Below are 23068 nucleotides of genomic sequence, written 5' to 3'. Positions count from 1 at the left end.
TGAAATCTTTAAATGGTGGTTTTGTTCTTTCAAATGCTTATTCTGACAATCTATGAAAATCCCACTTTAAAAAAAATACTCTCCTCACTCTGAATAATCACAGAAAAAAAATGATATTTTCACTGGTTCCAGCCTTGCCAATTCTATAGTATAAGATATGCCTTGCAATATAATCTGTGTGTAGAAAATAATCCCATTCTATCCATTTGCCCGGAAGAGTCAATCTGTTCGCATTGGTTGCACGTCTCATAGAGTCGACTGTGTGTTAGTCTACTTCTGAGCCGAATGATTTCTTTGGAAAGAAATTTCCAAGCCTAGGGGGAAGGCTTGCTGTAGTGCTCACCCTGAGAGATGGCCGCTTGGTTGAGTTTGATGTGGTACATCACAGACCGAACCTTCCAGTGCTGCAGCACCGGGTATCCAGACACTTCACTGAAGTTCACCATCCCTGGGGATAGAGGAGACAGAAGGTCAGTGTGTGAGGCTGACTCACAAGTCCCAAGTTGAAAAGCATGACCCAGTTCAATTAAGCTAAGGATGTAATGGTGAGAAAATTATGAAGGGCTCTTTGATGGAAAGACTTTCCAGGAGAGTAGTCAGTCGTAACAACCATCCGCTGTTGAACTCTTGATCTCTGCTGGGCATTTTGCTAAGCACTTTGCATATGTTAAACCATTTGATCCTTCTGCTATAGGTGTTATTATCTATACCTGCCAAATGAAGACATTGACACCCCGAGAGGGCGTGTATATAAAGTATCCAGGACACTAGGTTAAGGCAGGGTGGCGTCCCAGATATGCCTGAACCTAGGCCCAGGCTCCTTACTCACTATATTGTAAAATCTAAACAATAAATTTATATTCAACCCTAGACTTATTATAATGCCAGATTCATAGTCTCAAAAAAATGTAGTAATTGACTCAGTTCACGTAACTATAACATTGATTTTTGTGTCATTTAACTGATTTATATTTGGTATTTACACTTTGATTATTCTGAGGCTGATTATGCTTATTTCCCTTTTCCCAGAAAGGACAGTGTCAAGGTAACTAAGTCATCAAAGGGTAGTGGTAGCCAAATATCGAGCACCATCTATGTGCCAGGCAATAAGTTATGTATTTAAGGCACCCATTACCTATGAGAAAAATCGAGATTCTGAGAAGCTAAGTCTGTTGCCCAAGTTCCTCTCAACACATGACTCCTTAGAGTCTTTACACATTATCAATGATGTGCTCTTTCTTAAGAGCTGGGAAAAAGAGTTCTCCAATTTGAATTCTAACCACTACTAAAAATATAATATCCTAGAGGAACAAAATAATTGGGCCAAAGGAAATAAAATAATGTCTTCCTGAGTTTATTTAAAAAAACAATTTTAGCTTCATTTCTGTAACTGACATGTGCCTAACTGTGTGCATACATGTACACATATGCAAATGCATACTTCAAGTGTACATGACACACTGTGCATGATACATAGACTGTGTGTGAACAAGTATGGCAGTGAAATAGACAATTGCAGTCAATTCTTCAACCCTTTTTGGCTTATGCTTCTTCAGACTAAATCAACTAATAAAATACCTAAATGAAATGGAGAGTGGGCAGGATTAATTAGCTGCTTGTCAACTCTGATCAAATTAGGTGAGTAATTACCAACTTTCCATTTCTGTGTGAATCATGTGGGGAGAATCATTGGTAAAAGGAAGAAAGGTCAAGACAAGTTGCTTAGTGGAGCAACTTAAATTTTCTCTCAGGTAATCAAAAAGAAGATTCATGCAATGAAGGGAAGGTTTTGGTGTTCTCATTTGAATGTTCAACTTTCAAGGTATGAAGCTTTTTGATAACATTCAAATGACTACCAACTTTGGCTTTTCACCTTCATGTTGACTTCAAAGGCGCACAAATGAAATTCAGACTTAACCAATGTAAGACTTCATTACCTGAAAGGTACAATTCATTAACACAGAAAACACATGGGCAGTGCAGAGCCATTTAATATCTATATCAGGGCAGCCACTCTGTTGCTGTCTGATAATGCCTATGTATAAAACACACCAAGTCTAATACACCAAGATTTTCAACAATGGAGGGTAGAGGCCTTTAATTGAACTGTGTCCTGGTAGAAAAAATAATACATAAGAAACCAGGCTCCAAGGCTAATACTGTTACTACAGAATGACAATTACTTTGATGTCTGTCATGTCTTCGTCTCACAACCCAAGTAGCTTCTGTCTGGCTACTTGGCTTTGGGACATTTTGGTTTCCCAGATGTTTAATCTGCAAAGTCAGAGGTGCAGCTGGAATGAATTCTAGTTTCTTTTGCAATTTTGTGATCTCATATAACATCAGGCAAGTGATGAACATGGTCTGTATTTGTATCTGAAAAAATGGGTATTTATCTCACTTACTAAATAGGTAAGTGGCCAGAGCAGAATAAAATTATGAACATAAAACAATTTAGGAGGGAATAAATCAACAGGTGCAAGCATGTCCCTGTGACATTGTCACCTTTCTGTCCCCACCCCATCTTTTCCTCTACCCCTACATATGTATTTGACATTTCTCAATGCAGACATTGCTGTGACTTTATGGACTTCATCCTAAAACAACACCGAGGATTTAAGAATTAGTATGATGCCTGGGTATTTGGAGATAGGCATAATGCTATCCCACCTCTACCCAGGATGAGCTAACTAGACGTGGTTACTTAACCTCTAAGCACAATTCCAGTGGCTATGTTCAGGCTCCACTGTAGCCAGGGAAGCAGCTACCTAACTGTTAATGCTTGGGAAATGTCTGTGCCTACTCACAGATAATTCTTCACCTAGTCAAAAGGGAAGAATAAAGTATGCACTTTCTAGCATGCATGGGTTTCTTTCCCGGAGTGTCCATGACATTCGCTCGGGTTTATTTGATTGTTATTTTTGGAATGCACTTACACTAAATGGAAAACTAGGCCAGTCTCTACCAACTCATTCAGGGAGAAACCTAAAACCCACAAACCAGTTGTGTGGAAAGTCAGCCCTTCCCTAGCATATGACCTGAGAGGCCCAATGATTATTCCTACAACCATTTCATTCAAACACCCAGGATCTTATTAATAACTGTCTATCTAATCCGTGCCCCAAGGCCATGGCAGAGGTTCCAGTGAGCTTATCTACAGTCTCCCCATGTCAACAGCTGCCAGTCACCCTTGCAACCTTCCCCTTTCTCATCATGAAGCTTTCCCACTTTTCTTCCAACTTTTAAGGCTGTGCCAAAACATGCATGATAGCTGCTGCATTCCTTGCTATCACCAGCCCAGAATAAATATCAGTTACCTGTTTGGCACCATTTGATTGGCCTTTCTTCATTTGCATGCAGCCTATAACAATGGAAAGGCCTGGGGAGCTTAGAGTATTTAACTGTTATTCCGAAGAAGCCAACGAAGATTTATAAATCTGTATTTCCAGTGTTATTTAATAATTCTGCCAGATGGTCTGTGTGCAAAGGATTCTCTAATTGAATAGGATTGGGGATTGCTGGGTTAAATAACGTGAAGGGGATTTCTTGCCTGCAGGCTTGCTATACTAAGGTGATGTAAATTATTGAGGGGAGGATGCTGCATGCAGATTTCTGAACATATTTGAAGTCAGAGAAAAGCAAAAACCATGCTTAGAAATGCTGAGACAGAAGACTCTGAAGATCACTTTAGCTCTAAAACCTTCCGAGCTTGTAGGTTTGGGAGGATTATGACTCCTAACAACACAGAGTGGGACAGAAAGGTTCACTGTATTAACACATGAAAAGCTGTCACTAAATCGTTGCCAGAACTAGAGACGATGGAAGGTATTGGGTCAGCCATATCTTTAATCAATCCTTCTAGTTGTTCTAGGCTTTATAAACACAAGGGAAAGAGTTCACTCTTTACTACTATCACAGAAAGGCACGCCCTTTCTAGCTCTGCTATACGAAAATAGGTTAAAAGCTGGGTAGAAATGCAGCCAGGTCAAGAACTGTGCATTCCCTCTGTGTGTCCTATTCTCTCTTCTTTGGAGCCATGCAGATTAAATGGTCTCAATCTCTCTCTCTCTCTCTCTCTCTCTCTCTCTCTCTCTCTCTCTCTCTCTCTCCCCCCCCTCTTCCTTTTTTAACTCTGCTAAGCCACGTGAAGAAAGGTCCAAGAACACAGGGGAAAATACAATTCTGTTGTGCTAAGAATGCAATTTGAAGCTCTCCCTTATCTCAAAGGTGTGGATTCAAACAGAGGTGCTTCTGATGCTTCTCAGCTCTATTCCCCTCACTCCAGCTGAAAAGCTGCTGGTATCACCCTAAGCTGCGCTGGGTATCCTCCTAGCCTGGTAATAGCAGAACAATCTTCACTTCCAAAATCAAACATAAACTTGGGGGGAGGGGTGTGTGATTCCTGAATGAGTCTTTAAGTAATTTATTGGTAGCATGAAACTTGCCCTGTGGGTAGGTCTCCGCCCCCAAGCTTCTTTTATACACACACACACACACACACACACACACACACACACACACACACTCACACACACACACAGAGAGAGAGAGAGAGAGAGAGAGAGAGAGAGAGAGAGAGACAAAGAGAAAGAGGTGCTTTTCAGTAAATAAATGGAAAGTGATGTTAGAAATTTATGAGGACCTTTCATCCTCTGTTTCTCTGTCTCTATGTTTCTCTCTCTCTCTCTCTCTCTCTCTCTCTCTCTCTCTCTCTCTCTCTCCCTCTCTTCATATGTGTATATGTGTGTAGTCAATCTTCCATAGACAACTGACTTTTTATTTTGAAGGTATTTCTTGAAAGTCCAGAACATATCTACTTATTATTATTATTATTATTATTATTATTATTATTATTATTATTATTATTATTTTATGTTGCTTTCTTTCCTACTATAGGGAAGACATGTAAGAGGCATGGGCAACTTTTTTGACATTGAGACATGATATTATTGAGTCACAACGTTGTCATCTACAATGGAGGATAAATAAAAGAAAAAAAAAGAGTAAAAAGAAAAGGATAAGAAAAAAAGCAAAAATTATCAAAATATCTCATAGTGTTTTAAATAAGTTTATCATTTTATGCTAGCCACATTTACCACAGTATATAGACACAAGTTGTTTATACATGCTGAACAGTACTTTTCATCAGTACATTTATTTAGTTAATAAACACAGATGTCACAATGTGTTAGGAACCACTTTTGTGAGTGTTAGTCTCTCGTATCAGTTCTATAAGGAAGGCAGTGTTCCAATCCACATTTTTTTCTTTATTAACTTGAGTATTTCTTATTTACATTTCGATTGTTATTCCCTTTCCCGCTTTCCGGGCCAACATTCCCCTAACCCCTCCCGCTCCCCTTCTATATGGGTGTTCCCCTCCCCATCCTCCCCCCATTACTGCCCTCCCCCCAACAATCACGTTCACTAGGGGTTCAGTCTTATCAGGACCAAGGGCTTCCCCTTCCACTGGTGCTCTTACTAGGCTATTCATTGTTACCTATGAGGTTGGAGCCCAGTGTCAGTCCATGTATAGTCTTTGGATAGTGGCTTAGTCCCTGGAAGCTCTGGTTGGTTGGCATTGTTGTTTGTATGGGGTCTTGAGCCCCTTTAAGTTCTTCCAGTCCTTTCTCTGGCAATCCACATTTTTAAGGGTAAAAGAAACCCAAGCACAGAGAAATTAAGTAGCTTGGCCTGAACTTAGACCTGTAAGGAGTTGATCTCAGCTGTCAGGGTCCAGAGCACATGCTAATTATTACTACACTTCATTCCCTTGGGAAGAACCACCTCTAACCCCTGGTGTCTGCTGAAGGCTCAGCCATTCCTTAGAAAATGGAGGAAAAGAGGCAGCAGGTAGAGAATAAGAAAGACAGAATGAACAAGGCAGAGGGATAGTGAAGAAACAAGCATAATAAACGAAATTGAACTCATGCATATTGTCCTAGCAAATGATGCCTAATCCCAAGTCACTGATTTTCTACAGTTCATGGGACACCTGAAGTCCCTTCGTAGCTCAAAGAGGATCTAGCCAGAAGCCAAGACCAGGAAAGGAACATTACACCCTTTGGTCCTGCCTGGGCTGATGAAGCTACATCTCTGTCTCTTATAGGCTGAGAGGAGAAACTAGAATGGAAGAATAGGGAGGAGGCTTTATTGTCTCCTTCACGAGCTGAGAGATCAGGAGGCCTTCATGTAACAGCCAGACTCAAACATAAGGTCACTGGATAACAAAACTCTGCAAGTCTCTGTCTTATCTCACTGCTCCATAAGTTCTTTGCAGAGAACTCAACCACACTATTAATGCACATTTAGAGGGAGATATGCAATCCATCTTCTCTCTGTCGCCATGACCTACATACCTCTAACAGACAAAACCTTGGCATGCATATGCCTCTATTATGACATTTTTTTCTGATGAATTCCTATAAAATTTAGCAAGAAAAAAATATTGTCACAGCAAATTTGTAGCAATTCTATGAGAATATTGACAATTTTACTGACAATTAATCCTAATAATGTTTGATTTTATAACCAAGTTTATCATGTTTCAGTGAAGCCACTGACTTAGAAACACATAAGGGCATAGTCAAGCTGGTGGAATGATTTTAACAAACTATAGACAGCTGTCTAGGTTTGGCTGGGAAAGTGAAGGCACTCTTACCAGTCAAGAAGTCAGGGTCAGGAGTGGGCTCCGAGATTTCCTCTAGGCACTGATTCTCCAGTGGGACAGAGGCAACCACAAGACCATCCGGCAGTTGCTGGTCTAAACCACGAGCAAAGTTGTTTTGTCTAGAAACAGAGCACATCTTGGTTTTCTGAGTGTCCATGGTACCCCTCAGCAGGGACTCTATATTTTAACACACAGTCATAATAAGTCTTTATTTTTATTGAAAGTCATGCCTCACCTTGGTACTCACATCATGACAGAGTTGTATGAATAAGGGAAGTAAATGGGAGTAAGGGGGCACAGAGATAAGAGGCAAATCAGCTGAAAACCTTTATTGGCAGAGTAGAGAATGATTCCCTCTACCCCAGTTTTTCCCTCTGACTCCCTCTTTACAAGATATCAGCATTCTCCGTTACATCTGTAGACTACAGAGAAGACTTAGGCCATCACAAGATCAATTCTGATACCACACTTCTTGCCCTGGCAAATCAATGCCATTGACGAAAGTGAAAAAAAAATACTTGTAAAATCTCCTGTTCATAACAGAAACAGGAATTATCTTGAAAATTGTCTCCAATTTGTTAGCAAGAGTTTCCAAGGCTTAGATTGCTACCAAGTTGTGTTTCATGTTGAATACTGACATCACCATTATCATCATCATCTCATAGACAGTGATTCAAAAAATAACCCCAAACAGAACAAGAGCAGGAGTCAAATGGTCAAATAAAGAATTTGTAAAAAAAAAAAAAAAAGAGTCAAAATAAATGGCTCAAATATTTTGTCTTCGGGAATGCTTTATAATCTGCAAAATAACTAAATGTTCCAAATACTTAGCTATGATCATAACTGTCAATATTTACCATGTTAGAAATTAAAAGAGAAATTTAAAAAATTAATTCACATAAAAGTACTAATAAGCCCATTCAATATTAAGTTGTTTTATGGGAAAGAGGGGAATGACATTATTTTATTTTTAAATATCTTACTTAGTAGAAAACAACTGGATTCTTGCAACTGAATCCAACTTATTACAACATGTTGTTTTAGTTGACATCTATGAAGGAAATTTAGTTCTCTAATAGTTGGGGCCTCAGTGCTCCCTGAAGAGGTCCAGTGATGTCCAAGAATCCCCTGAGCATACTCTGAGAACTGCTGTTCTGGACTTGCTTAAGCCAGGTCTTAAGGAGTTAGAATAGAACTTGAACATTTTGGTGTGGCTGCAACATGAAATCTTGAAGGTAAGATTTCTTTTAGGGCTTTTCCAAACACCCAGAAGGAGCATGTTTCTTGGATTCTTGAACGAAGAGTGTAGATGTGAATAGGATTGTGGGCAAGAAAGCAGTCTGTATCTTTAGGCATATCACATTCACCATGATCCAAGATATACAACTTTATGCCTAGAATAAGGCTCTTCGGAGAGGAGGACACATCAACACCCCTGAAAAAGAGCTTTCTGCATATGAAGTTCACCTGAATGTTCCTTTTAGCACCTGTCCACTGGCTACTTCCTTGGACTGGTTGTTGTAACCGAAGAACATTTCCCCAAAGAGAGTCTGGTTCATGGGAACCTCTCTGCTTTCCCCACAGTCACCTCCCTCTGGGCAGGTCTCTGTGACAAGTTGGCAAGAGCGCCCATCCACACCAAGTTTGTAGTCTTCAATACACCTAATAAGACAGAGAACACAAGAAAGTATTCATCATTGACTCCTCAGGAAAAAGGCAATTCAGCAAATTGGGATGCAACACCTTAGGAAAGATACTGGATGACCCCAACTAGGAATAATCCAATTGAACCTTAGTCCTTTAAGTCCTTAGTCTCAGTTTCTTTCCATCATGGTCACATTCTTTTTTTTTTACTCTTTCTTAGAAGATAAGTCTTTTAGGACTTGGGTGCGTCTGCCTGTCCTAGCCTTCTGATTTCCAAACAAATATAAGAATTAAAGGAAATCAGCGTCTCAATGAGTTGACATACTTAAGTATAAGGTATCCCCGCATTTTTCTCAAGCACATTCTGTGGACAGTTGGCATTTGTTTGTAATTAGGCAGCAAAAGAGTGACACTGTGCTTAAGAAATTAATAACTCTGTAAACCGGTCCTGTGTTAAGTCAACTAAGAAATGAGGAAGATTTATGATCTTCTAGCTGTGTTCTGTTTGAATGCATACAAACAAATCAGCAAGTCATACAAACGGTCTTCAATTCAGCATTGACATTCTGAACTAAAGAGAAGCCAGACTACTGTGTGCTCCATAAACTATCAACTGCTTCCTGGGTGGATGTTTTCCATGTTGTATTGCTCTAATTGGAACGTAATATTAATTTGGTAATCGTGGGTCAGTGACTTGTAAGTCATTAATTGGACTTTATTTGTAGTTATAAGTAAGATACATTTTTAACTCAAGTAAGACTTAATTCTTTAATAAGGCTGTCATTGTTTTAAAAAATTGTGTCCCTCTTTAGAAATAGAACAGATTTAAAAATTTAAGACAATTATGATACTGAGTACATCGTTTTCCCACTATCTGGAGTAATTGTGATGAATTAAAAAATTCACTTCTTTACAGAGGAACAAAGGATCATAGTTTTAAGAAGTAATGCACATCAGTGTCACGTTAATGCTGCCCTTAACTGGGTAACTCTGGGTCAGCTGATTAAACTCTCCTGAGACTTCGTTTTCAAAACTGCCAGAAAGGTGTGGGAAGTAACTGTTGTACTGGGAATTGAGGAAATTAATTCATGTATTCAACGTATAGAACTTACACCACGCTGAATGTACAGCTAGTGCTGGCTAAACGTGGCTATTTTTATTAGCAGAGGTGGGAATGAGGACCATAGGCAAACAACCTTCACTGCTAACTCATCCCATTTCCCATTTATACAGTTGTATTAACGGGTGTGAATGGAGTTCTTTAATTGTAAGTGCATGTGAGTTTCTTTCTCTATGAGAGCCTTAAATCAGGGCTTAACTGGCAGCTGGATAAGACATATGGGTCTTGGGTAACACTAACCATCACATGCCTAATTTTGACTGAAACCAGAAAGTCCAATGAGACCAGGGGACTGATATGGTTCAAGACCCACAGAAGACTGAGTCCACAAGTCAGAGTAGGTCTGGTTTGAGACCTTAAAATGGCTCCTTCCTCTAGCCAAAATAAACCAGAGTCTGGGCGATGGCTGGTAAAGGTGTGTGGTTCCATGGCAGTTCATCTTAAACATCTTGACAACTGTCTGTCCCCTCCATCTGGCCCCATCTCTCATTCTTCTGTCCAAGTATTACACAGTAAACTTCTTGAGAAGGGATGGGCATCCTGTTTTTGCTCATGTCTAACACACACGTAGGTGCTGCACAAGCAGGTGATGAAATGTCTATGCAGTTAATAAGAGGAGGTGCAGCTTCGGATGGCTCTGCTTCCATTAATTGAAGTGGGTTGGTCTTAATGGCAACATTACAGAGAACATTAAAATTTAGAACAAGCTTCTATCTGTGGAATGGGGTTTTACAAGAAACTACATACTCAGATTGCTCAATTGCAAAGAAATGAGATAAAATACAATAAAACAACATTACAAGTGCACTGGAAACCCTCTCGTGGGTTACTCAGCGGGCATCGGCTTTTAGCAAGCCCCTAACATAGTTTTATGATGATAAACATTGATTTTCATTGCAGCTTATTAGATGGTGAGATTCTTGTGGAGGATGCAAACCTAAATGCTAATTTCCTCCTCAGCCCAGTGGTCAGCGTGGTGTATAGCATGCACCAAGCACCCAATGCCCTTGCAGCAACAGGACGGGGTGGGAGAGTGGGAGACCGTAGTAGGGAGTGAGGAGAGGAAAGAATAGACAAGCAATCTATGGACATAGCAGAATTTGGCTAGATCTTTATTTACTTGATAAATATAGCATGAAAATGACTTCAAATATAATTTCACTCAGCGACACAAATTTCAATTTCGAGAAAACTGCAGAGCTTTGAAAAAGTCAGAAAGGGCCTGGATTCTGTTCCAAATCTTCCCGTTTTCTGCCTTTCCAGTCTTGAGGGAGATAGTTCACTTCACCAGGCGAGAAGCCTATGAAATGGAGTGTTATTGCCCACTCTGTTCCCTCACAGGGCTCAGGGAGAGAGCTGCTCACAGGAAGAGTATTATACCCTGAGGGATTAATGACTTTACAGAAGGAGGGAGGGGTACGTAAGATGCCCGGGCTTTGAGAAGCAGCATTTTGAAGTTTCCATTCTTCTAAAATCACTCCTCCCCTTTGATAATCTAGCAGATTCACGTAATCTTTCTCAAGTTTTGGACCACGGGAACAGTTTCTGTCACAAAACGTATTATTAGTGTAGCTCCTTTAAGGCATAGCTTGGAACATCTTGGTTTAATCGCGCAATGATTTATGTAAACCATGTGGTTAATGTCTCCTTAAGGTAAGCCAGAGGCTGTGTTTCTGTAGTCACTGGACTAGACTTCCCGTAAGGTTCCTCTAAACTAGACTGTCAAAGTGCTCATTCTATGCTACTGGCTCTCTCCTTAGAGCCAAGGGAGTGACTGGTCTATTCACATGGACCTACTGGGTTTTCAGCCTGGAAAGTCCCTCAGCCAGCCACCTCATGGCTGCTCCAACTCACCCGCAGAACATGAGGATGTTGTACAAGGTGGGGTCGTCCGGGAACGGCGCCATCTGCTGGAGACACAGCTGTTCGCAGCCGCCGTTGAAGCCATCTGAGCAGTCCACTCCGATATGGCGGTCATAGCAGCCTGAGCTGTCCTTCATAGGGCTGAGTCCTGAAGGGCACTGGCAGACCCAGAAAGAATCCACACAAGAGGATAAGCAGGAGACCCACGTGCAGTCACTGACACACTCTATGTGAAACTATTACACCCGGCAAGTAATCCATGAATTTCCTTTTATCCTTTTGCTTCTCTCTGGGCACAACTCACACACATTTGCATTAAGCCACTGGATCTGAAGCGGGCTGGCATGGTGCACTGTGGCAAGACAAAGCAAGTGGAGAGTGCTGCTTCCCAATTGGACCTCAGGCTGGCAGCAGAGGGAAAGTGGTGGGCCAGAATTAAAATGCATTAAGCAGGGATTCCTGTGGACTAGGGAAAGCAGTGGTGCTGTTTGAACTCCACATTAGGAGGGCACTTTATCAAATTTGGTACCAGTTGACGATGCTGGAGAATGGAGTGAGCCAGGGCCGCCAGTCAGAAGGTAAAGGAGACTTTTTCCTGTAGCCTTGGAGAGGATCGTGATGACTCTTACAGTGGGGAAATCCTGGGGTCATCACGTTGAGGTCTCAAAAACATCCCTTGGAAGCCACACAGCCTACCTCAATGTCTAGCCCAACCCCCGGAACACACCATGAGGTGAGCCATAAGAGGAAACTGAGGTACAGTGTCTGACTCCTAAAATCATTCAATCCACACTTGAATCTTTGGCAGATTGGCTGTGGCATCCTGAGTGTTCTATCATCTTCTTGTGACACATCTATTTATGGAACCCTGAAGCCTGTACCATTTTCTCTCACAACCGTCCTGTGTTATCCCCATTCCAGGACACGGGGAAAGCCCCGATATTGTTCTAGACTCTCTACGATTCTATTTATTTTATTTTATCTTATTATTTTTTCAGACAGGCTCTTTATGCCTGTGTGAAGATGTCCATTAATATTCACACTGATTCTAACAGATTGGGCAGAAGGTAAACATGTAGGCCAGGTTGGAGCAGGTAGAAGGGAGAAGAGCGAAGAGCATGTCCAGATTTGATTTCAAAACTCAGGATTTTAGCAACTACAATATCTTATGTCTATCATCTATCTATCTATCTATCTATCTATCTATCTATCTATCTATCTATCATCTACCCATCTATCTATTTATCTATCTATCCATCCATCATCCATCCTCCTGCTACCCATCTAGTCTGTTTGTCTGTCTGTCTGTCTGTCTGTCTTGTCTGTCTGTCTCTTAAGCACACTCCTCCATAACCCTAATGAAATTTCTGAAACTTGGGCCAGTGTGACCCCTGTCTCCCTTCTCTCTCCATTGCTTGGCTTGTGGCCTCTGTCTCTTCTGCCAGGCACCTTGCCTTACTTAGCATGGAGTTAAGCGCTTCTGCAGATTTGTCTCTGAAAAGCCACCTCTGCTCCCTCCTCCTTTCCCAGTCAAAGATCACAGCAGGATACGCACTGTTTACTGACACTAATTCTGCAATTTCCTAAACAAATGTCCCAACCCCAGGACATGCCAGGCCCCCAGCTTGGGCCATCCCCCTTTCCCAAGAGCGCAGATGGAATGCTGGAAGGTGGCAGCATTTAAAGCCAATACCAAGGGTTGCCCCCCGCTATGAGCACCCAGATGTTCCCTATAATGGTTATGATGGCGAACAAGCAGTTGCAGAAGCCGAAGGTTGCACCCCACGATTTGTTATCACCCCCCCCACACACACACACACCCATCAAGCTCCTCAGTTACCCAGCTGTTAAGCCAGATGTGTCACCAGAGGGGGCTGGCTTAGGCACCATGTGGCTGCCCAGTTTTGATTTGGGTATAGAAACAAAGCATTATTGGAATTAAATGTCTTGTACTGGTGGCCAGGAGTTGCTCCCCCTACTCCGTCACCCTTTTGTAAAGCTTGTTAGAAGCCATCAAGCAGAATAAAGCCTGTTGTCCGGCTAATACTGCTTCCTGTGATTTCAATTCTCACACCAGCTAGCTCTATCAGCCTCCAGCCAGGACTGGCCAGCTTCTCAGCCACCTTGCTTCTTTTCAGAGTGCTCCATCATGCAAAATTTTTGACAAAGACTTCGCTGAATGAAACAATGTTCCAGAATTCCATGTCCTGGCATATTCATGTCTTGCCTGGCCCTAACGCCTAGATGACCATGACTGTTCCAAATTGGACCACCTGATGTTCAGAGTCTCTTAAAAGATTTGGAGAGAAGACAGTCTTCACTGTCATGTCCAAGTTGGATATATTTTTTTTTCTTATAAGTAAAGGTAAAAATAACAACCACAGCTCTCACGAATTAGGCAATTCTTTTGTAGTCTATTTTTATCTGTTGTACTTTCTGAAGTCCCAACAACACAGATATACGTTATCTTCTCAATTTTATGGGTGGCTTAGAAAAACAAAGAAGCTTGTTTTGAGGTCACCATTGGTAGACAATGATAGAACCACACTTTGGGCCTAGATCCGTCTTACTCCAAAGTGCGTGTGTGTATATGTCTGACATTCAGCTGCCCACCTGTGATAAAATCTCCATTCCTCGGAAAAAATCGAGGCAATGTACCAACAATGTGAAACAGCCCTGGAGATTTGCTTTTGACTATTTTAAACTATTTCTGAAGTATATTTTTGCCTCAACCACAGACTTACAGGATTTAGGATTTAGCCTGATATTTTTTTCTGTGTTCCTCCTTACACACACACACACACACACACACACACACACACACACCCCATGTTATTAGTGGAACTATTTTAGGATGCAATACTGTAAGTTGTCCCGAGTGATGACCTTGAAGGCAAAACTAGATTCTCAGTCACTGAGAAAGATGCAATTATCTTTATTGTACTGTAACTAACTTGGGTGGCAGTTCAGAGCACTTTAGATATATTTCCAGGAAAAACATGTTGAAATAAAAAACTGAGATTTTTTTTTCATAACTCTTGGTATCTGGAACACCCATTCCCCAGAGAGCTAATCACTCAAGAGACCATGAAATAAATTTGGTTTCTCGTGTGTCTTCCTTCTGTTAAGACATTCAAATTTCAGGTTTTCTCAAAATCTTGATCTGACTACAAAGAGAAGCTACAATCAACTGTGGCCCTGTTTCTGGAGGTAGTTCCAGCCCTATCCAGGGGAGCACTTGTCTATAGTAGTTACATTTTCTGCTGGCAAAGCTTGGCGGTTCTTTCCTTCTGCCGGTGGATAATCCTTCCCTTTGGTCCTTAAATGAGAATCGTTTGCCCAAGAGAGAGCCCTAAGGTCATATATTAACCCTGCTTTGCATAGGTTACATTTAGCAGTTCCAGGGACTTTATAAACTACAGGTTTAAGAAGAAAACTCCATTTATTAGAGCCATAGCCCTCCCCCCACCAGGAAGATCTAATGAATGACCTCATATTTCAATGACCCCTAAAATACACAAGGTTAATCATCTTTCATGAGATGTTCATGGCTTCTTGACTCATTACTGGTCTAAGGCATAATTTGCTAATGAGATTAAAATGACTTTTCCCCATTCAAAGCCTTTTCTTTGCCCTCCCCCCCTTTTTCTCAACCAATGAGTTTTGGTTGATTAATTGCTTAGGAGGCTAAATTGGAGACCACAGACGTCTCAGTTCCAGATTACAAAGTAGATACTCTGTTGGCAGATGGGTATGAGTGATGGATGCATGAGCATATCCGTGTCTCCTGGGAGCAGAGGGACAGATCTCAGCAGCTGAGCCTGCCTCACCTTACTTGGATGATTCATAAGCCAAGAGACCACATTTCCTACTGGAAATAGGGTTTTTCCCCCTCCCTCTGTGGCAATCTCATACATTTTGCAAATGATGATTTCCACAATTTCTTGATGGGCTTTGACATGCCGGTTCAAGCCATGCAGGACTCCTCCCAAGGGGAAAACTGTGATGGAGTTAAATTTATATTTCAGGCTGCTGTGGTTTTTCTGCCCCCATCTCTCTGGAAACCTCTGAAGTGTATTCATTTACTTATTGACCTACAGAGAGAAGGAAAGATGCCCATACCTAATAGTCTTTGCACATCTGTGCTCGAGCAAAGGTGAGATGACACATGTTATGGGAAACCATAGTGAGCAGCATGTGGAGGAAGGGTGTCAGGGTCACGGAGTAATTCAACATTCATTAGAGTGTAATGGTCAGGGAGGGAAGGTCACGTGTTCCATACACAAGAATTCAGGACTACCTTGCATGGCCATGGTCTACTTATCTAGTTTATTTCAACGTCTTACAAATCAGAAGTATTTGTTGGGTATTCTCGGCACCCATGTGAGTGTGTGGATGAGGAGGGAACATGGGATTTCCTCCTTTCTTTATTTGTGATATTGCAGTGGGTAGGCCTGAGAAGGAGGGGGATTAGGAAGATGGATCAGTCGGTAAAGTGATTGTTGCACAAGGTGTAAATTCACATTTCCAACACCCATAAAAATAAAAGCCTAGTCTATATGGATGTCTGTAATCTCATCCCCAGAGAGATATGCACATCAGGATTCCAGCTGAGGCTATATGGCTTTTTAGCAAGGTTGTCTCATTGAATTCGTAAGCTCTAGGTTTAGTGAGAGATCTCATCTCAAAGACTAAGGAAGGAAGTGATAAAGAAAGACAGTTGATGCCTTCCCTTGGGAGAAGTCCTGCTCATGCACACAGGACACAGACACAGACACAGACACAGACACAGACACAGACACACACACACACACACACACACACACACACACACACAGAGAGAGAGAGAGAGAGAGAGAGAGAGAGAGAGAGAGAGAGAGGGAGAGAGAGACATACACACACAAACACACACGCATGCTAAATTGTAAGGATGCTCTCATGAAAACTGGGGCTGGGGTAAGGAGACTAAAGTTCTTTCTGTTACATCTACTTAATTGCCACTGTCATTAGTCATAAATGGCTCATCCAAATTTGTCTGTGGTACAATCATAGGAATGTAAGACCATATTGCCTTACATAGCCAAAAATACTTCACAGACATGATGAAATCAAGGATCTTGAGATGAGGGAATAATTTTGGATTATTTAGATTGGCTAAATGAAATCACAGGAGTTGTTAAAAGTAGAAGAAGGATATTGAGTGGATAGAAAAATAATGAGTGGAGAGATGGCCCAGCAGTTCAGAGAACTGACAGCTCTTCCATAGGTCCTGTGTTCAATTCCCAACAACCACATGGTGTCTTACAACCATCTACAATGGGATCTGATGTACTCTTCTAATGTGTCTGAAGATAGCTACAGTGTACTCACATAATTAAATTAAATAAATGAATAAAGAAAACAGACAAACAGATGGAAAGAAAGAAAGAAAGAAAATAAGAAGGAAGGAAGAAAAGAAGGAAGAAAGAGAAAGAAAGAAAGAAGGAAAGAAAGAAAGAAAGAAAGAAGGAGAAAGAAAGAAAGAAAGAAAGAAAGAAAGAAAGAAAGAAAGAAAGAGAGAAAGAGAGAAAGAGAGAGAGAGAAAGAGAGAAAGAAAGAGAGAAAGAAAGGGAAAAACTATCTCTGGCTTTAGTTAGAAGTGTACCACTAGACCTCTGAACTGAGAAACACATATAGAATCTAGAAGTTGAAAAGGATAAATGAATTGATTATTTCCAGAACCTCCAGAAGGGAATCCAGCCTTGACTAGCCCTTAATTTTAGCTCAGTGAGACCCATCCTGATTCTCATACAGAATTGAATTCTAAGACATTTGTGTATTCTTAATCCATTAAACTCAGGATGACTTGTTTCAGCCACAAGTGAAATATGAAAGCAATATGAAAGCATCTGGTACAGGAGAATTTAAGGGAAATGAATAAGATCTGGCCATCTTCATGCTCTGAAAACCCTCTGGAAGTTTTCATGGACCCTGGTTATTAGAGTGTAGTACTATTTATAATGGTGTGTTACGATTTACATGAGGCTATGCTTTTCACAGGTGTTTGTTTTCTGTCTTTGGAGATTATATAAACAATAGTAATTAACTGGTACAATTAGCCCCTGGGAGTTGATTCATAACTAAAAGAGCCTTCCTAGGAAAAATGAAAGTTGAGCACATTTGGCCATAACATGAATCCTACCTCTCTGCCTTGAGTTTGAATTAGAAAAATATACAGCTGCACCTTCTGTGAGGTCCATTATCTCTGACTCCTTCCCAGGTTTCTGAAGGTTCAGCTTTCTCTTGTTTCTCATTCTTTTCTCCTTTCATGAAAATATGTCTTGCTTGGGAAGTCTTTCCATTCAACACACAGAAGACTGAAAATAAGGGTCTATGTGCAGAGGTGGGCCAATTTTTAAATGTCAGTAGATACAGATTGTCTTTGCCTCTGGCCCACTTCCAGATAACAAAGGACCACTCTGCTAACACAACAAGACTTGGAGACAATACAGATGCCCAGTAGACTGAGGTCAGGCTCAGACTCAGATCCTTAGTCATCTATTCAGTGGGGTCACAAGCCTCATGATGGGCACAAAGTCCACCCTTCTTCTCAGGGACCATATGCTTCATAGCCAATGAGCAATAGTGAATGGAATAGATCTGCCAATTGACTTGGCCCCTTTCTCTCTGGGAACCACGTGGAGTAGTGACTTCAAAGAATTATGCTAATCAAGTTCTGGTATAATTGGGTGACTTTCTGCAGTGGCTCCAAGTCTGCAAATGCATATTCATCAGAACTATTCCTGCTAGCTCGTCTCACAGATTACAATGTGGAGACTGTAGGAATCCATCAGCACAGCTACATGCCAAGTGAAAGGCCAAGGATGGCCAACAGAAGGCACCTGACAGGCCTCCCCCGCCGCTGGGGAAAGGGTCCTGGTTGGAAGAAGTAACAAGAGTCAATTCCTGTGTAGGAATATTCCTATGAAAATCATATGTGGGCGGCTAAGGAGTGTGGGCAAGGGAGGATCACATAGATTCATGCCCAGGTTTCAGTACTTAAAACGATCCCAGAAAACATTAAGAAATAAAAGACTGGAAGTCTGGGTAAAGGAAAGCGGGCTAGATGGTAAAAGAGAAAAAAACAAAAACACCTCCTCTTGGAGCTTATTTGAACAGTGAAATAGTCATCTGGGAAATTCTGGTGGGTGGGACAGGCCAAAGGAGGAGAGCACTAAGGAGCTTGAGCTCACCTTCTGGCTGCATGTGGAAGCTATGAACTAACCAATACTATATCTGTTGTTTGAAATACTTTGAATTTCCCCAAGCGCTTCTCCCACCCTATTCTTTTCTGTCCTCTTTAGGTACCTGTCAGATTATCTTATCTATCCCATAACTTTATCTCCTCTTTGTTTGTTTCCCGTGTCCCTTTCTTTCTGAGCTAAGCCAGGCTTCTCCTAGCTGCAGCTTAGTTGGTACCAGCTTAGTGACTACACCCTGGACACCAGAAAGACATCAGTGTCATCACTGACACTGAAGAGCTCCCCGAATGGAACAGATGCTCAGACTTGAGTAAAAAGGAGGGTGAAGGATGGTGTTGGCTCAGCATCCTCACAGCTTCCCATGCTCTGGGGCTCTCCCACTTCTCAGCTGTCAGAATGGGAAGTTAAATGGGGCACCATATCCTCCCCAGGACTGGAAGCTCCTGGTCCTTTCTCCCAACTCAACATTGAAGAACTTCACATCTCAATGAATGCTCCCTACCTCCTCTGTTCTCACTTTGAACATCTTCCATGACATCTTCCCTGACCCAGCCTCTCCCCTTTTGTGATTTCATGATTCTCCACTCTAAGCTTCTAAAGAAGGTAGGACTAAAAATAGATTGAGGGTGCTATGGGGAATAGCAACAGCCAACATAAAGGAACCAGGGCCCAATGGTTCCACTATCTCTGGCCTCCATTTAACTTCCTGGTCCAGTACCATCTTCAGTTCCATAACCTGGGAAACTGCATAGTATTTCCTAGCCCCAAAAGTCTTATTGGTTAACAGCATCACTTGTTTTTTAACTAGCTAAGTTTATAGATCTGAAAATGAAAAGAAAAGAAAACAAAACAAAAAAACCAGAAACCCACTTTTTAAAGAAGCAGGGTTCCTTAATGTAATGTCTCCAACTGATGACAATTTTTTTTGTTATTGCTTTGTTTTTGTTTTTGTTTTTGTTTTTGTTTTGTTTTGTATTTTTCCTGAGATGGGATTGATGGAGCCTTGATTGGCCTAGAACTCATTATGTAGAGCAGATCTGTCTCAAACTCAAAAATGCTTGCCTTTGAAGAGTAAGCTGGAGAGGTAAGCATGCGCTCTGGAAACTGTGGTTGCTGTTATCGTCAGCCTCAACCTTTAATAGATGAACCATCTCTGTAGTCCCTCATCACATTTTTGTTATTTTTTCCTTAGCATTTATATCATAACTTGCCTAGCTTTGGGTGGGTTTCTCCTAAAATTTTCTATTAGCTTGGAGCCAATGTCATTTGTTGAAGCAATTGATTAGCTTTCAAATAGCTCTTATCAACTCTCTTATAAGACTACTATTCAATCTATGGAAGTTCCTCTAGAAAGGTCTAGAACACCATGTTGTTGCAGGATATTTGATCACACTATGAATCCCCAGATTGTGTTATTTTCTGCTAAAACCTGTCTTGTGGTGTGACTCAGCCCTAGCACACACCTTTAATCCAAGAGCTTTCTGTTAACTGTAAACAGGATTAAGTAAAGTCAACCACAGGTAAGGTGGTAAAGTAAGCAACCAATCGACAGGGAGTGAACATCCAAAAAAAAAAAAAAAAATAGAGGGTGAGAGGAAGTCAGGAGGAATGATAGAAACACAGGAAGTAGAGGGAAGGACATTCAGTTTGAGGTTGAGATGACTTGGAAGAGAACTTCCTTTTGGACTGTCTGTTAAGGAGAAAGGTCACCTGAATGGTTCTCTGCCTCTCTGAGCTAGTGGGCTTTCACCCGAGCATCTGGTTCCCAAGTCTTCATTGGTAAAATGAAACAATAGAGATTTTGCTTTTTAAAAAACTAAACAAGACAAATACCACCTAGGAGTGCTCTGTGAAGACTTCCGGATGGACTGATTAACTCCCCATTCCTATCAAGAGAGAAATTCTTAATTTAGACTAGATGGTGGTCACAGCTGGCTACTGCATAGATTTGCTTCTGTATGACTGCATCATGTGTTATCTCCCTGCCCACCCCTAGTCCCCCGCCACAGGACCCTCTAGGGTGGAAGAAAGAACATACCACACAACCAGTAGAGTCCAACTTGCGATCGGAAATGCAGCGAAAATTCTTACTGCAGCCTCCGTTATCTTTGCTGCAATCACGCACTGGCCCAAAGGAGTCTAAGAGGACCTCCAGGCTGTCGAAGGATGATGACGTCATCAGCTCCTCTCTGCGTGACGAAGCAATGGAGGTATCAAAGGATTCCAAAAGCCACAGGTGTTTCTACATTCCACTTTCCGTTCTGGTCTACGTTTTCTGCTCTCATTCTTTTTTATAAAAAATGGCAGATTAGCCATCCTCGAAGGGTTGAACTAACAAATCATGGGCATTTGCCATATCTGGGAACTGAGCCAAATGCTATAATGCCTGGTCAAAGAAGGAGATCTGAACGTAGGCAAGGAAATTAACATTTTATTGCCTGTCAGTCCTTGAGGTTTGTGGGAAGTGCTTACAAACTCTAATTTTATGTCCTCTTACAGCGAATGAGCCTTGGGTTATGCAATATTGACCCAGATAAAGAGCAGATCCTGACTGTGTATATAGGGAACTTGAAGGCAGCTTGCCAACCTCAGCTTGCCCGACCCCCACCTCCTTCGTTTTGGGACCTTCAGGTGGTTTCTCATTTCCCCTCCTAAGCCACCCTGAACCAAGACTCACCTGACCTCCACAGCGTCTTCCATCACCGTCATGTCCGTCTTACACTTTGCTGATGGGTTGATGGCTAGTTCAGCTGGTGGAATCACAAAACTCTTACTGAGGGGCAGCCACATGCCTTCCCCAAGGGTATAGGTGAATCTGCATGGATAAACACACACACACACGAGGTGGTTACAGCTGCGCATAACTGCCCACTAGTATTCTGTCACTAGCTGCCTCCTCTTCAGCCTTCATGAATCTACAAGTACCCACCACACCAGGTGATGCTGCAGGGACCCACACACGGGGAGTTATGGTATCGCATAGCAATCACACCAGAGGATCTAGAACTCTGTCCCTCGTGCTCCTTTCTCATCTTCCTCATCCCTTGCAGTGCTCTTCAGAGGGTGACACAGTTGAGATTGTCAAGCAGGGACAACATGGCTGAGTCAGAGAAAGGCAGAGAGGCCTCATCCTTCTCACAGCGACAAAGAGCAGAAGATCTGATCAGAGTATGCGTTCACCCATTAGAAGTGGCTTTTATCAAGTCATCAAAAGGGCGTAGAATTTTTTCAGCTTTGAGTTTGGGATTCCCTTGTGTTAAGTCATATCACATTTGGAAGCAGTTTAATTGAGATGAGAAACCACATCCTCATCCTAGGTCTCTATAACTTGCAGTGGCAGCCAGAAAAGTTTGCCTTCCCCAGCTTCTGTAGGACAGGAACGGAAGTAACTGAAGTCAGGAGCCTCCAGGGGTGAGAGGAGAGAGATGAGCAAATGAACAAAACAGGTCCAGATTTATCTTCTGTACGCCTACCCGCACCCTGAGCTAACAATGATAACCCATGGGATACAGGGAAGACTTTTTAAAAAATTTATTCTTGTAACAAGAGCTAAAAGGAATAAAAGAATCAATCAGCATTTCAAGGGAGAGCTTAAGGAAACCAGGAGAGATTATTTGTTTGTTTATTCATTCATCTCATCTCGAAGACATTAAAACGCTCTGTATTCACAGTAAAAAATAATAGTCTAAGGGATAAAAGCCAATGTGGGTGGAATATCACAAGGCGGTGGCAGCCTAGCGTCTCCTCCCAATTTGATGTGGCGGGAGGAACAATGGAAGGATATGTGCAATTAAGCAGAACCTCTACACCAGCCTCATCGGCATGCTGGTCACAGCCACATTCAGAGCCCTGCTCATCTCTCTCCTAGCCCACACAGTCTTCTCTCCTCTCAGCATTGCCTGAGATGATAGGAAATCAGACTAGCGCCTCGGTTGGTTTTGTTTTGTTTTGTTTTTGTAAATGAAGTGTGGAGCCTGCCCCAGAGTGCGAGCCACAGAGCAGATCCACAGACCAGACCAGGAATGCATAGCTATGTGATTTCTTCCCATGACCTGAATGACAGTCCTTGCCATCAGAGTTGCTAAAAGAAGATCAGTTCCTGCTTCACCACAGGGGTTTCTGGGAGAGAGGCAGGTGGCCTGATTTGGTGGATATTTCTCCCTTTTCTCCACTGTTTCTTTGTTCTCCAGACTTCTGAATCCTCTCAACTTCTGGAGATATTCAGAGATGCTCTTACTCTGTAGGAGGCTCTTAGATCTTCCTTCCTGTTTGTATGAGGCAGTAGCCAAGCCTATGACTTGAGGGGTGGTGCAAAAGATTATTGCTGTCTTCACTAGGAAATCAACCAGTAATATTTATTGAAGGCACAGCAGCACATTTACACCCCCCCCACACACACACACCATTTGGCTATATGGCAGCAACAGGCTGATCTGAGGTGCCCTGAGTCTGGGAATTAAAGACAAATGTGGGTTGAAATAAATGACCTTCGGGCATTTGTATGATTTCATTTGTATTTCCTGAAGGGCATTC

At 41.9% G+C, this 23068-nt stretch overlaps 1 protein-coding gene across 5 annotated transcripts in view; it reads right to left on the bottom strand.

The window, feature by feature from the left end:
• Astn1 (astrotactin 1) overlaps positions 1-23068 on the bottom strand; it is a 318149-nt gene that overhangs the window by 74983 nt on the left and 220098 nt on the right. For all 5 annotated transcript variants that reach the window (XM_039090767.2, XM_039090768.2, XM_039090769.2 and 2 more), the window contains 6 exons: positions 21213-21350; positions 20574-20724; positions 11286-11452; positions 8135-8329; positions 6659-6786; positions 344-448 (listed from right to left, as the gene is read on the bottom strand). In XM_039090767.2, the coding sequence (XP_038946695.1) occupies positions 344-448; positions 6659-6786; positions 8135-8329; positions 11286-11452; positions 20574-20724; positions 21213-21350 (884 nt within the window). The remainder of the gene's footprint in view (positions 1-343; positions 449-6658; positions 6787-8134; positions 8330-11285; positions 11453-20573; positions 20725-21212; positions 21351-23068) is intronic.

This window comes from Rattus norvegicus, chromosome 13 (genome assembly GCF_036323735.1).
Source record: "Rattus norvegicus strain BN/NHsdMcwi chromosome 13, GRCr8, whole genome shotgun sequence".
Classification (NCBI taxonomy): domain Eukaryota; kingdom Metazoa; phylum Chordata; class Mammalia; order Rodentia; family Muridae; genus Rattus; species Rattus norvegicus.
Note: the sequence above shows the minus strand (reverse complement) of the source record. Positions and strands in the feature narration are given on the sequence as shown.